At 47.6% G+C, this 14961-nt stretch overlaps 1 protein-coding gene across 4 annotated transcripts in view; it reads left to right on the top strand.

The window, feature by feature from the left end:
- SIM2 (SIM bHLH transcription factor 2) overlaps window positions 1-14961 on the top strand; it is a 53114-nt gene that overhangs the window by 2691 nt on the left and 35462 nt on the right. For all 4 annotated transcript variants that reach the window (XM_086411198.1, XM_086411032.1, XM_086411121.1 and 1 more), the window contains exons 2-3: window positions 6072-6154; window positions 9140-9229. In XM_086411198.1, the coding sequence (XP_086267324.1) occupies window positions 6072-6154; window positions 9140-9229 (173 nt within the window). The remainder of the gene's footprint in view (window positions 1-6071; window positions 6155-9139; window positions 9230-14961) is intronic.

Genomic DNA, 14961 nt, shown 5'->3' with positions numbered 1-14961 from the left:
GGAACTCCAGGAGGGGTCGGGGATTGCAGTTTGGTCCTAGAGTTTGGTAAATAGTACTGGACCTATGGGGGGTCCCAGTTCATCCAAAATGGGGAGCAGGAGGAGGTCTACCCCAGCGGTCCAGCAGTGATGATGCTGGGGTCCTGGCCTGCCTCGTGGGCGGCAGCCTGGGGGACTCCTCCCTGGGCTCAGAGACTGGGCCCTGCTGCTCTGGTGGCGACACTACACCCCACCCCAACCCCAAGTGAGTCTGGGACTGGAGGGGTGCCTAGGGCAGAGAAAAGGATGAGTTTAGAAAGACCTCAACCGTGCAAAATGACTGGTTCCCCTCTCCGGTAGCTCAGAAGGGCGGGGAGTTCGGAAGTAGCACCTGAAATCAATTTAAGGTGTTCCGGAGGGACCGCTGGGAGGTGGTAAGGGGTTGCGATGGGGGCTGGTGGAACCACGAGGGGTCTCGAGGCAGGCTTCAGTGAGGTTTCAGGACCACCCCAGTCCTGCGACGTGGTGGGAGCTCCAGGATCTGCTCCAGGTCTCAGGGCAAATGGAAAGATACGGAAACACCCTCACTGTTGGGTGGCCTGGGAGCAGGCGGGATCCCCAGGTGAAGAAAAATCTAGAGACCACATTAGGACTAAGGGAGTTAGCACATGAATAGCACAGGCTGAAGGAACCACGGGGATCCTCAGACTAACGCTTTGCATTTGAGGAAATTGAGGCCAGAGCGGGACGGGCTTTCCCCAGATCCCCTTTGACCTGGCGAGGACCAGGCGGGCGGTGCCCGCTGCGGGCACGGAGGCCAGTACTGGAGAGGCCGCCGGGCCTCAGTTCTGTTCATCCTGAGACCGCAGGGTGGAAGGAGAGAAAGAGGAGACACCCCAGCATGGGGACAGGGGGAGGCAACTGGAACCAGGTAGACACTCCCAGGGGAGGCCAGTCTGCAAGCTGGACGGTGCTGGCAGCCCAGACAGCCGGTCCAAGGCTCGACGCTGTCGGGCTGCCCTGCTGGGCCTTGGTCTTCTTGTCTGTAAAATGGGCCCATCAGCAACTCCATGGCTGCGCAAGGTTCCTGGGATGCTGGGGTGTGAGGAGGCAGGCCAAGCAGGTGGAGGTGTTCCTCCTCCAGTCTGCATCCTTCCCGTGAGCTTGCTGCCTTCCCCCGCCCCAGCCAGATGTGGCTTGAATGCTGTCGGCCCTACTGGGCAGACTTCTGGGACCCACCGCCTGGAGTTGGAAGAGGAGTGGTTTTCGGGGTCCCCACCAGTTCTTCCCCTTTAACTGCAAGCTGAGAAGTGGTGAGGTAGATGGGCAGGCAAGAGGGCAAGGGAGCCAGGCCGGCTTTGGCAGGGACTCAGAATCAAAAGCTTAGTGGGTGGGAAGGCCAGGTGCTCCCAGGGAGCAGGGTCTACCTGGCCTGTTATCACTGTGCCCTTCCCTTCAGGGGAAGGGGGGTGGCTTTGGAAACACAGAAGTACCTCGGGTGGGCCATCACTGCATGTGACCACGCTAGGCAGGATGTATTCCGCTGTTTGGTGATCCGTGCTGGGCCTGGGGAGGCTGGGGTCGGAGCTGGGAGAGCTTGGGGTGGCCAGTCACCAGGGTTAGGCCCCCTTCCCTGGAGCCGGGGTTCCCAGGGAGTGGCCTCCTTCTGGACACTTGTCCAGAAACTCTTGCAGAAGAGACTGGCTTCACGTCCCCAGTTGAGGAGCGGAGCTGGAAACAGGCTGGTTATGGGGAGAGAACAGAGACCCTCCTCCCACCACCCGCCCCCCAAGACCCCAGACAGGTGTGAGCGCATGAGAGAGGCAGGGACCACAGCACACGTGACAACCTTTTACTCCAGAGAAGTGAGCTTGTCACACGCACAGTTAAGTGGGGTTGGAGGCCTGCGTTATTCCAGTGGCCGGATTTGTCTGGGTTTGGGTTCAGGCAGAACCTTTCCCGCCCACCCAGCCCCGCCACACCTGAGTGCCAAGGGGAGGGTTGGGGTGGGGGACGTCCTAGAAACAGTTGCTGGGGATGGAAACGCTTTGATTTAGAGGCTTTGGTAAGGAGAAACACGCCCTAAACTGACCTGGGGTCACAGATCCAAGGCCTTTCTCTACTGCAGCCCGAAATAGTGTAGGGTTTTTTTTTTTTTTTTTTTTTTAAGTAGACATATTTTTTTAGAAGAAAGTGGGTTTTTACAACCCTCTCTCTCGATCTCTACTTGGAAGTTTGCCAGGATGTGCGCGAGGTCTGGGAGAGGACGCTCACAGAGCAGGAGACTCCGGCGGGTGATGGGAACACCAGAGATGCAGGGCCCAGGTGGTTGGGGGCGCTCAGATTCACCTCTGAGGGGTTGACCAGTGCTCTAGAACGGCTGGGGGGCTCCGGGGTGCGCACTCAGAAGCCTGGCGGGGCATGCGCTGGCCACGAGGCCTTACCACCCCCCCATCCTTCAAGGGTAGACATCAGACAAGGTTCAAGGTCGCTGGTCGCTTCCAGTTGTCTGTGGTCTGAACGAGGTACAACGCTGACTCTTGGCCAAGTAGGACAGGCTGGAAGCCCCCCTTCCCCTACCCCGACCCAGAGCCAGGCTCTGGGACCTCTCTACCAAGCGCTCCCCTCAATACCCACTCTCCTCCGCTGTGCAGCTGTTGGTTTGGAAGAGAGTTCTAGGGCCTGGATTTTCAGGGAGCCCAGTGACAATGAACCATTCCAAGGCTGGGAAAGAACTGAATTACCCCCATTTTCGGTACCCAAGGTTGCGCTGGGGGAACTGTGAGAATCACCGTCGGTCAGGAAGTTCTTATCCAAGTCTGGACCCATTTATTTGTCACTGGATACAGTGGGTTCTGCTCCTGGATCCAGAGGAGCAGATCCAACTGCCTCCTTTGGGTCTCCACGTGTGTGTCCCTTCATCTGAGAGGGTGAGACCCGATCCCTCTGCGAGGGAACCCCTCCAGTCTCCCGCCTCAGCAAGGAATCCACTTACTTATGTGATCTGATGTTTATGGCCTATGACCTGCACCCAGGCACAGCTGGTGCCTTTTCAAAAGTTGTATGTTGACTGACTACCTGAGCACCCAGAGAGGAGAGACCATATTTAGGTAGCTTCTGTGGCGGGCTTGCCAAGTGGCTCAGATGGTAAAAAAAAAAAAAAAAAAAAAAATCTGCCTGCAATGCAGGAGACCAGGGTTCAGTCCCTGGATTGGGAAGATCCCCTGGAGAAGGAAATAGCAACCCACTTTAGTATTCTTGCCTGGGAAATCCCATGGACAGAGGAGCTTGGCGGGCTGCAGTCCATGGGGTCACAAAGAGTCACACAAGACTGAGCGACTAATGACTAACACTGGCAGGCTGGGCCTGGCAGGGTTGAAACCAAATAGCCCGCTGAGTGCGGGTACAAGGTCACCCACAGACCTTTGGAGGCAGAGGGAGAAAGGGGATACCTGTCTCCCTTTCCCTGTGACCTTGTGGCTGACCGCCCCCCCAAATGGCCTAGCCATCTAGATTCCCAGCATCAGACAGTGCCCCCCGCTGCCGACACATGTAGGGCACTCGGACCCCAAACCCTGGTTGGAAACCACAGGCCAGGTTGGGAACCCCATTTGCTCCAGTCATTGGTATGGTTGCAGGGATTTCCCAGAATCAGGCAAGACAGACCGCCAACGACATAAACCTGGAGGAGCTCAGCCCAGCTTTTTCTTACACTCTTCCTTCATTTTTCTAACAAACGAAGCTTTTTGTCAGATCCAAATAAAGACCACATATCCAGCACCTCACTTTTTCAGGAGTATATATGGCTTTATGGTAACGAGATGATTTTTTTTTTGGTTACAAACCTTACCTTCTTTAGTCTCTGCATCCAGCCCAGAGTAGATTTTTATGGGCCCCGGGAAAGGCCTCGCGCACAGCGGTTTCTAATGGAAGGCCTGGCAGCCCCATCACCCTGTGAGGTGGCCTGGGGGCAGGGAAGTTCGAGGAGAGCCTCCCACCGCCCACCCCCCTCGTGCCAGGTCCAAATCTCCCCTGGCAAAGCAGAGACGTGGAGAAACCGAGAAATCGTAGGAAACGTTATAATAAGAGGACAGGCTCTGCTGATGTATCCAGCTATTTGAATTACACAGAAAGTTGGCCTGTGTAGCCAGTGCACTTTGGTGTGTGAGGCTGGAAGGCTTTGGGGAGACCCAGGGAGTCTGGTGTGGGGGGCTCATTCCCAAAGGTGCAGATTTCCCCATGTCTCTCAGACCCAGGCGTTCTGAGGAGTGAGGGCCAGGGACTGTGCCCACTGTCCACAGAGAGCCAGGCAGAGGTGGCCTGGCCCAGACCGGGGAACAGGACCAGGAGTGGGCTAAAGGACAGTTTAGCAGCTGCGTTTGCCGACTGGCGGACATCAGAATTCCTGGACCCTGATTACACTTTTTTTTTGATTTAAACCCCCAAGGACTTCAAATGTTGGTTCTTTCCATTTCTGGTTAAAGGGAGTAAATGCCAGCACCAGCAGGCTCTCGGGTCTTGGGGAGGAAGGCCCTACCGATGGCCCTGTACTGTGGTCACCGTGGTCATCCTTGGGGATGGGGTGGACGGGGGTTTCCTGAGGTTAAAGAGACACCCCGTTCCACTCTGAGGTGGGGTCTGGGGAGTTGGGTGGGAGTGGTGATGGTATTTGGGAGATCGGGCTATGTGGAAATGAACCAATTCCTTATGGGGAGATCAGGATAAACCTCCAAGGAGACATAAAGGCCACACCTTTCTTAGTTGCTTGGTAGAATTGGCCAGTAGAGGGGTCTCCAGCGTCTCTGGGGGGCCCTGGGCCTGGAGGTGCTCTGGGCCCTGCAGCACCCAGGCACTGGGGGGGGGGTGCGTTTTCTGCCTGCTGGGATTGAAAGTTCCAGAAGCTGCGGTGCTCCTGGTGCCCCGCAGGGACAGCGGGGAGACCCAAGTGCCTGCGCACCACTCGGGGGGACTGTCCTGGGAGTGGTCCTCGGATTCGCTCTGGCCCGGGGTCGGGCCCACACTCCCGGGAGCTGCAGCAAGGGGGCCAGTCTGCCCTGGAGGAAGGGGACGCCCTCTGACCCAGAGACAAGACCCCAGCTCACCTTGTAAGGTCGCAGCTTAGGTGGGAGGGAGTGGGGTGCTAGGACAGCGGTGACCGGCCTTCGCCACGTCACACCGGCACCAGCCTCGGCGATCGCTGGAGGGTTTCAGGCCAGGCCGCCGGCAGGAAGGACTCCAGGGAGCGGCTTGGGGGTCCCTCTGAGCTGGCACTTAGCGCTGCAATCTCACTGGGCTTTCCTGCTTCCTGCAGAGAAAGCCTGGGAGCCCCTGGGGTCACAGCAGCTGAGCCGAGGGCACTCGAGAAGGGTATTCTGCTGAGCAGGGCTGTCTTTCCCCTGGTGCACTTTCTGCAACTCCAGTGGCCTTCCCAGAGGTTGTGGGGAGCCACCGGAAGCTTTGGGGGACAGTTAAGAAGCGGAGGGGCTGCAAGACCCCGATTGTGTGACAACAAACACTTCCCAGGTCTGTCTAGTATATACACCGCCCTCCCGGCCCTCAGGCCATCCCCTGCCCCGCCCCCAGCTGCTGGGGAGTTAGGAGTTCACCTTGGGGAAGCCCCCAGGGAACCCCTTTCCAGGTTGGGGCTCCTGGATTGGAAGAAGGTCAGTGCTTCTGGGGCCTGTGAGGGGGTTGCTGAAAAGTCAGGGAGTTGGGAGGATTCCGGGAGATTGAAAAAGATTTTTTTAAAAAAACCAGAAAAGCCGCCTCTAAGACGGCCAGGGCTCTAAGTGTGGGCTGCTCTGTCTTTGGGAAAATACATAGCTGCCAGCTTCGCAGGGGAGGGAGAAAGGAGGTACCTTTGGAGGTAATATTTACTGGTTGAATCCATATCCCCATTTGGATAGGAGGATGGCCGATTTCAAAGGAGATTAGATTACCTTGTGGCATGTCAAATAAAACCTGGAGGCCTCTGTGGGAATTTCTCCTCTGCCCTCTTTTCTTTTTGATCGAAGGCCAAGGAAGGGGTGACTGGGGGCGGAGGTCGCTGGCTGGGTGCTGCCGTTTACCGGTTTGCTTTGGTTCCCGTCCAGGTTTAGGAGACGCGTGGGGACAGCCCAGCCGCGCGGGGCCCCTGGACGGTGTCGCCAAGGAGCTGGGATCGCACTTGCTGCAGGTAGTGGGGTCGCCACGCAAGGGGAGGGGGAGGTGAAGCACTGTGCCCCCCAAGGCCCTGCGCCCCATGGGGCCTGCCTTCCGACCTGCCACGCCAGTCTTGGAGGGGGCTCCCTTCTCAGGGAGCCTCTGGAGGGTCCATTGACCAACCCCCAGGCTGAAGAGGACAACAATGATCAGACTTCGGGCCAATAGACTCCCCATAACTCCTCTTCTGGGGAGGAGGACTCCAGGGCCCCATGTGGGTTCTGCACAGCCAGTGCAACCTCGGGTTGGCCCCCCCATGAACCCCACACCTAGCCTCCTTTCAATTCCTGCCCCCAGGACTCTCTAGCCCTTGAGACCTAGGGGAAGGGTGAAGTCCTCTACAACCTGATTTTCCTCAGTACACTGTTTTGGAGCGCTTGCTCTGTGCCTGACACCGTGCCAGGCTCTGGAGCCAGAGAAGGAAGGCGCAAGGACACTCCAAGCCAGAGAGAGGGAGCAATGAAGTGCTTGATGCTTGGGTGTGTGTCTGGAGAAGTTGCAGTCGAGACAGCATCCATAACTGAATCTCAGCAGTTGACGGCAGAGGACCGGTTCACTGCCGGGCCCAGATTCTATTCTAAATCTACTATATCATCTCTTCGCTTAGAAGTGTGTTCTATTTTTAACTGCATTTTTTTCAGAGGAAGCAGTCGAGGCACAGAAAGGTTAAGCCGCAGGCTTGAGGTCACACCACACCGGGCGGAGCCTTGTTCCACCCGAGTGGTCCAGCTCTTAAGTGGGGGCAGCTCAGGACATGGTGCGGCGCCCCTGGCTTACCGAGGAAGCCCTGACTTGGTCTGTGGTCCGCCGCTTAGCGCCCCCAGCCCGCAGCCATTCAGCCAGGGGCTGTTAAACCGCCCTGACCTCGGGTTTCCCCCCCGCGGTGTCTGGGGCCGGGGCGGAGTGACCAGGCGCACGACCGGCCACTTCCAAGTCCGGGGCTGGCGCTAGGTGGGGACAGCAAGTCCTGGTGTCCCAGAGTCTTTCAAATGCCCTTTACAGAGCCTCATCAACGACCCGATTCATTCCCCCCTCCCGTCATTTGTCTCTGCCACCGAAAAATGCCTACCGAGAGCTATTTTGCATTTCCTCCTTCTATTTTGTGTTTTCTTAAAAAAAAAAAGTTGGCTTCGAAACTCAGGGACTTGGGTCCGCGCTTCGAAAAAGCAGATCTGTTCAAAACTCTTTTGCCCCCAAATGCCCTAGTGTGATTTTTTTTTTTTTTTTTTTAAACGCACGCGCTGGGGAAGAGAAGCTCCCGGGATATGTTTGAAACCCGAGGCGTTTCCAACATAGAGCCAGCGGTGCGCGAGCCCGCCCGGGAATGGCGCTGTTGGAGCCCTTTCCCCTGCGCGCTGCCTCCACGCTCACGTCCAGCGCCGCGCGCGATATTTTGCGTGCTTGATGCTCCTTCATATTACAAGGGACACTAATATCAGGGACAACTAAGTGCCAAGGAGCGCCACTGAAAACCTGGCGGCAAAGTCAAAGCCAAGTTTCTCCACTGTACATTTATTTAATTCCGGAGTGTGTCTGTGGATGGGCGGCTTTGCAGTTAATATACATGCAAACGCATTAGGTCATTTGCAGCTCTGAAGGCAGAACCAACATTTTCCATTAAGAGTATTATTTTTTAAGCTACTACTGGCAACGTTCAGAATTTAATTATGATACAACTTTTTTTCTTTTCCTCATACAGCCGCTATTATTTCATTTCGTGATTTTGGAGTTAAGCATGCAAAATGGGCGAACATGGTGATAACTTTAGAAATTGCTAGTTCATATCTTTGAAAAAGAGTTTAGTTGGTGAAATATTTCGTAGCTGATTTAGAAACATGGAAGTCGGGCTCCTGATCAAGGTGTTGATTTCAACCTCAGCACAAGGAAAGTTAATGATAGTTCAGTTGGCAAAGAAGTTTTTGCAGCAAAACTGTATTTGAGACAGCCGAATGTAAGGATATCTTTCAAGTTTCACTTCTATATTCTTTTTTAGGCAACCCCCCCTCCAAAGAGGGGGCGGATTTAGAAAAACCAAAGGTAATCTGGTTTCAATTACATGCTGTAAAAATAGAATTTGTGGCCAGAAATTAATTTGGAATATTTTTTATGGGGGCGACGTTGTGGGTTGTATGGGTCTTTCACCAACTTTATTGCTTTTCTTTGGTTCTGGATCTAAAATATGAATGGGTAAATAAAATGCAGTTTCCTTTTTCAAAAATAATTTAGTCCCTTTATCCTAGCCACACATAAATGCAATCATTACCTTTCATTTGACTTAATTACGTCTTATAATTTTACTTTATTTTTTTGAGGGCTAGCCAGCTTTGGCAAAAATCAGAATATCCTTTGGGTGGTTTTAATTGTTCAGAAATTGATCCTTCTTCTCCCTGAATTTTGCAAAGGTCGTTTGATCTCTTGCAAATTCTAAATAATTAATTCTGTAGACATAGTCTGTTAAAAATAACTGGGTATTTTCTTTTATTTTCTGGGGAGTGGGAGGGTTCAGAATTTATTATTCAAATGGTACTTAGGGATAACTAGAAAATTGTGGCAAATAAAGCATATGTTCTAGTGGTTTAAACGGCTGCCAATTATGACATAAAATGGTCTATACAGTGGTAGATTTTCCCCTAAGTACCATAGAACTCCGGATTTGTGCTAAGTGCTAAAATAACCCCAACAATAAAGCTACTACGTTTAAACTGAGCTTGATAGGAATTCTCAAATGTTTTGCATGATTTTTGTGATGTAGATGTAAGACTGTTTTTAAAGTCCTTTAAAAGTATTTGAGAGCCTGGCTGGGGAACGAAACCTAACGTCTGTCTCACGGCTCCAGGGCTCCTCTTTTATATATACGTTGATTATAATATTTTATACATTGCTCCATCCCAGTGACCGTATGATGACCAGCTTTAACTCTAACCTATCGTCTCTTACCCTGATGCTTTTTCTTTTACAGACTTTGGATGGATTTGTTTTTGTGGTAGCATCTGATGGCAAAATCATGTATATTTCGGAAACAGCTTCTGTACATTTAGGCTTGTCCCAGGTGGGTATCATCTAATTTTATGTACAATTAAAATAATAAATTAAGCGTTGGCGGATCTTGACAGCCTTGAAAATGAGTCTGTCCAAGATTCTGCTTTTGTGTATGAACCTAATCCAAAATTGCAAAATTGTTCTTTTTTTTCCCGCCGACAGGCTAGGTTTTTCTTCTCCGTGTTACATTTCACTTTTCCACTTTCTTTTTCCTTTGGGGCTAATGCCTAGTAATATCTTTGCAACAGTCAGCTTTGTCTGTTCGCCTGGACTCTGCTTATACTGTAAAGCTCCCTGCCACTAACAAGAACTTCACAAAGGGAGATTTTTCAGGGCATGCTTGATGGTCTACATGTGGTATTGTGAGTTGCTATGAAAGAAAGAGGCAAGCTGATGTAGAACGTGGATTTTATGCAGAATGTGCTTTGGGGAGAGAGAAAAGGGGGGTAGATTTATGAGTGTTCACATGGAATTCAGGGTAATTTTTCCTGAGTTTTTCCAGTTCAGTGGTCGTTTCAGTAAAGCATTTTATATGCTTGTGATAGAAACTCATAAAACTCAGTTTACTACTGTTTTTTTGCACAGCAAGGTCCTGGTTTCTTTAGAACATTTGAATATTACCGATTTTCCTGGAGCCATCTTCTAAAAAGGAGGTCATTCCCTAGAGGAGAGAGGGGCACTCGGTTTTATCTATCCCTGTCAAGCCAAGGGTTTGGTGGAGGATTTGGCTGCTTTCTGGGCTGTGGCCAGTCTGGATTGCGGGGGAGTCTACTGATGGTTGCCCATTCACATTTCTGATTTAACAAGCCTGGATCATGGTTCTAAGAGTCACACTGTTTAATACATGTAGGGGCTAAATATTTCTTTACATTGTGAGTGATCGGAGTGCTTTTTTTCATTACAACTGAAGACACACCAGAATTAATTAGATACAGGAAATAGGCTCCCAGGAGGCAGATGAATAATCTGTGTTGCACCACTCTCCTCCTGTAGTTAAGCCAAAGTAAAACATGCCAATTAAAGTGGCTTGAGTTTTCTCATTGAAAAACAGAATTACCAATTTGGAAACCTGCATCTGGTATATTCTTTTTTTTTCTTCTGCCAAGATGTTTCTTAAACTTTCCATTTGTTTACAGCCTTCTTTCCCAGTGGATGTACATCCTTAGCCAGGTCCAAGGGGGTTTCTGTGCCTGTATATTTCTTCTGCAGAGTCTTCTAAAATGAATCACATATTAAAATTGTCCAGTATTTTCTGTTCTCTTCCTCTTCTCTTCTTTTATGATACCAGGCCTCCCAGATAAGATTTAATAAGGTTTTTGACTCTTTGACCTATGTGACTCATGGGATTAGTGTACTGGTAGAATGGGAAACACTATCGGAAATATGAAGTTTTCTCTTTTTATCTTTTCTAGGGTTGTTATTCTCTGAATTTTCACCTTATTAATCTCTGAATGGTTAGAATTATTTAAGACCCTTTAGTTGGACCCAGCCTGGTTTCTACTCCTGACTTGATCTGTGGCTGAGTGCCCTTGATCAGATTTCTTTTTTTTTTTTTCAGATTTCTTAACTTTTTAAATGTAACTTACAATAACTTTTGATTAGCCTTATAATAATGTCACAAACAAGACAAAACGTTTCGCATACTTTTTAAAAATTTATTTTTAATTGGAGAATAATTGCTTTACAGTGTTGTGCTGATTTTTGCCATATAACGTGAATCAGCCATAAGTGTACACGTCACCTCCCCCTTGAACCTCCTTCCCACCCCCACCCATTTCACATACTTTTAAAATGATTGGCCAAATATACTTTAAACTGGTTAGAATCACTTTAACTGAACATTAAATTCAGATCTGAGCTCCCTAGCAGCCAAAGCAAAAAAGGAAATGCATTTAGTTGTATGGTTTTCATTGTCTGATAAGGGTTGGCAGTTAATCTCTCTGAACCATAATTTAAATAAGAAAGCAACGCCTACTGTACCGCTTCTTTAGAATCACGGTGAAAATCATACCAAAGGCCCATCTTGTGTGATTTATAAACTATAGGGAGCTACACAAAGCCAAGCAGTATCACAGCTAGAACTGCACTTCAATTAGCATCCTTTGGTGGGCACATATTAGGGATACTTAGTCATGGGAAATGTCCTGACACATCAAAAGGCTCTACCAGTGTACATACCAGGGCATTCCAGTTCATCCCATCAGGCTGTTCTGTCTGGCATCCTATATCCTTCTGTCATTTTTCTCTTTTCATATGGGAAATAAAAATGATTGTTTTTGAACACGATAATTAAAAATGACCAAAATACTGGCTAGGTAACATATACAGCTCGTGTTCATGATAAACGCCACAAATGGAAATCTAATCAGAATCACAATTTAAACTATATTTCCTCTCAGTCATAACGCAGACATAAAAGTTTGTATATCATAATTTTGAAAGGGGAGGGAGTTACACGCTACCATTTTCCAAGAAAGCTGTAGAGATGCCTTTTGTCTGTATGTTGCCCAGAGAAGTGTCCATTTCAAGTAAGTCAAACTGACCGTCTCTGAGCCTGGCTGATTTTTTTCTGATCTCCTGGCGGGACTATCCCAGTGTCAGCCTCCAGCTACAAAAACACTTTCCCGGCGACGTCTGGGGAGTGTTTCATGGTGAACTGTTTAAATAAGCAACAACAAACTTTCCCCTCAAATCTACCTCCTGTTCACGATTAACTCTGCAGAAGGAAACCTAGGCCGAATCACAAAGTGTATTTTTTTATGTCTTCTTAAATAGTAAAATAAGGTATTGAAAATAATGTCAAACACCCAACTTCTCTTTAAAAAAATGTTTGCACCTTTTGGATTATTTTTATTAGTGGTAACAACTCAGACAAATATATCAAACGTGAAAACTTAAAATAGGCCTCAAGATTTTTTAAATCACCAGAGATAAAAGTGTTGATAAAATTTTACCCACTAGTCAAGAGTAACCTTTTAAAAAGGTTTTCTGATGAATAAGGGTGATAATAGCTTATATTTACACTATGCCCTCTGTGTTCCCAGAAGTTTCAGTTACTCTCAATAATAATTTTTCTTTAAGTAATGACTCTTTCACCTTAATTTGGGGGTTAAAATCTATGTTAGCAGCTCCTAGGAAATATAAACTCCTAGGTTTGCCATAATTGTGTGATAATTCGTAGCAAAGTGTTTTGTTTTTTTTAATCTACACTATCTAAATAACTGAATTATCTGAGAGTATAAAAATGATTCTTTATGTGTTAATAAACCCATCCCAGTTCAAAGCCCTTTATTAAACTTTTTTAAAAGCACATATTGGAGTAAGTCTACTTCATTTGGCAGAGTTTATTCATTTATTTTTGCTTTTCAATTAGTAAATGTGGCCATCCTTGCTTTCAGACTTTGGTACCAAAAAAATGACAGAGAGGACCCCCAAATTCAAATTATCTCCTCAGCCCATAATTCAAGTGTTGGGGGGAAAAAGTCAGGCTTCGACTTGAAATTCTATTTGGTATATGCCACACTCATAATCCAAAGTAATTCGTGAAGACAAACTTATATCTGCTTGGAAGAGGTAGAGTTGAGGAAGCACTCCTTATCCGCCAAGTTTATTAAATGATTTAGTTTCACGGTTTTTTGATTAATTAACTTACATTTGAAGCAGGAAAAAAGCCTTGCATACATGCTGTGTATTTCTTCAAACATTTTAAAGTATTCTTGAGGTTTAAATTTCCTTACCAAAGTTGCATATGGTATGTAACATCTAGGTACCTAACATGCATTCTCACATAATATAAATATGTATGAAATAGCCGTTCACGAGCTACATAAAGGAAAATGTAATATTTGAGAGTGTGGCCGGAAGCACAACTGTAAAAATAACCATGGTGTTGTTTGGAGCCATAAGACTTAATCCTTTCACTTTTGAAATAAAGAGAAAGAACAGCGTTTAATGTTTGTTGACATAACTTGAACTCTGAAACCCAAACCATTTTATTTTAAAATGCTTAATTTACCATAGTCAGCAAAACACCCAAAGCAGAGCAATGTGTATTTCCAGAGTACTGGGTGAGTTTCCCCTCCGACCCAGAATATATCCATTTAGAGCTGTATTTATCATATGCAGTTCTCTTGGCAGGAAGAAAAGCTATTCAGCAAAACATAAAAAAGCTCTTAGAAGGAAAGCAATTCATTTTGTAGTTAGCTGGGTTTTACAAATACTAAAATATCACATTGAGGGTCTGTTTTAATAAGGTTGATGTATGAGAGCTGGGAGTTTTATAGAGACAACCATAATTTTCTTTTTTTTTCTGGTGAGGTAGTCACATTTCTTTCAACATTCAAAAGCACGAATAGATATCTCAATACAGGAAACACCATGTCAACCATAATTTTGAGTCAAGGTCAGCACTGTTTTATCATTCCCAAATTTGTTCTTTAAAAACATTTCCGTGATTTGAAGACTGTTTTACTTCCTAGACAGCCTTAGAGGTTTATCACGAACCTGAGTGTACAGAAAACCAAGCTTTTTCATTCATGGACTGCACTATTCTCATTCTCCAAAGGCATGTGATGAGAACAGGCTCTTTGGGAACAGATGAAGCTACTTTGGGGATTAAAACACAAATCAAATCCCTGTGAGCCCAGATGCAAGTCCTTTTGCAAATGTATGAAGATGTTTCTCTACAAAGACATCAGTTACTTTTTCTAAAAGCAAACTCCAAGCAAACCAGAGTTGTCATTTTTCTCTAAAAACCCGGGTTAAGGGAGAAATGATAGGCTAACACACACACACACACACACACACACACACACGCTATTTATTTTTTCATTTTTAAAAATAAGCCACTGGAATTGTGAATCCTTTAAAGAAAAAAATAGCTTTCTTATTGATTAGCCTCCATTATTCCCCACCTGACAGAATCTCTAGGGCTGCCCTTAGGAAACAGCTGACTTGAATGTTGCTGGTTTGTTTAAACTTTTAAAAGATTAACAGGACTGACTTAAAAGAAGGATATTTCATTTTTACTCTTTTATTTTTAATGAAGTCATGTACTAACTTTTTAAAAATAAAACTTGGCACAGAGTAGGTTCTTGTCTTTTTTTTAAATATCTGTGGCTGTGTTGGGTCTTAGTTGCGGCATGCAGGATCTTTAGTTGAAGCATGTGGGATCTAGCTCCCCATCAGGAAATTGAACCCAGGCCCCCTGCACTGGGAGCTCGGGGTCCTTAGCCACTGGCCCACCAGGGAAGGCCCTGACAGAGTAACTTTCTACATAGGCAAATATCCATTTGGGTCATCAGGAAAGTGCCAGGTTGGGGAGGTAGAGAGGGAGGCTTTCTGTTAGCATATTCTCTCTATTGGTCTTTATAATGTTGGGGAAAACATTCCATGAATAATACAGAAAGTAGAACTGAGAAAACCATTTTTTTAGGGACCAAGATTACTTAGCGGACCAGAAACATAATTTGTTCTGAATAAAAAGACAACTCTTAAACATCTCAACACGTTGGAGAAAGTGGGTGGGAAGAGTCGGTTGAACCCCTTCCCCTCTCTGGTGCCCCCCTAGTTTGATGATGGCCTTGACCCTGGTTTGGAACGGTAGCTCCCGGGAGAACGTCTCCTTTAAACCACTTGCTGGGGCTGCACAAGGGGGCGCCGTCGGGGCTCCCCTTTTCAGAAGGTCTCTGCTCTCAGCCATGAAGGGGTGGTTGGGACAGGCCTGCCTTTGCTGTCAGATGG

Source organism: Bos grunniens, chromosome 1 (assembly GCF_055505025.1).
Source record: "Bos grunniens cultivar Pamir isolate PY7600 chromosome 1, Bosgru_T2T1.0, whole genome shotgun sequence".
Lineage (NCBI taxonomy): Eukaryota > Metazoa > Chordata > Mammalia > Artiodactyla > Bovidae > Bos > Bos grunniens.
The sequence above is the reverse complement of the archived record's forward strand: the minus strand, read 5'-3'. Positions and strand labels throughout refer to the sequence as shown.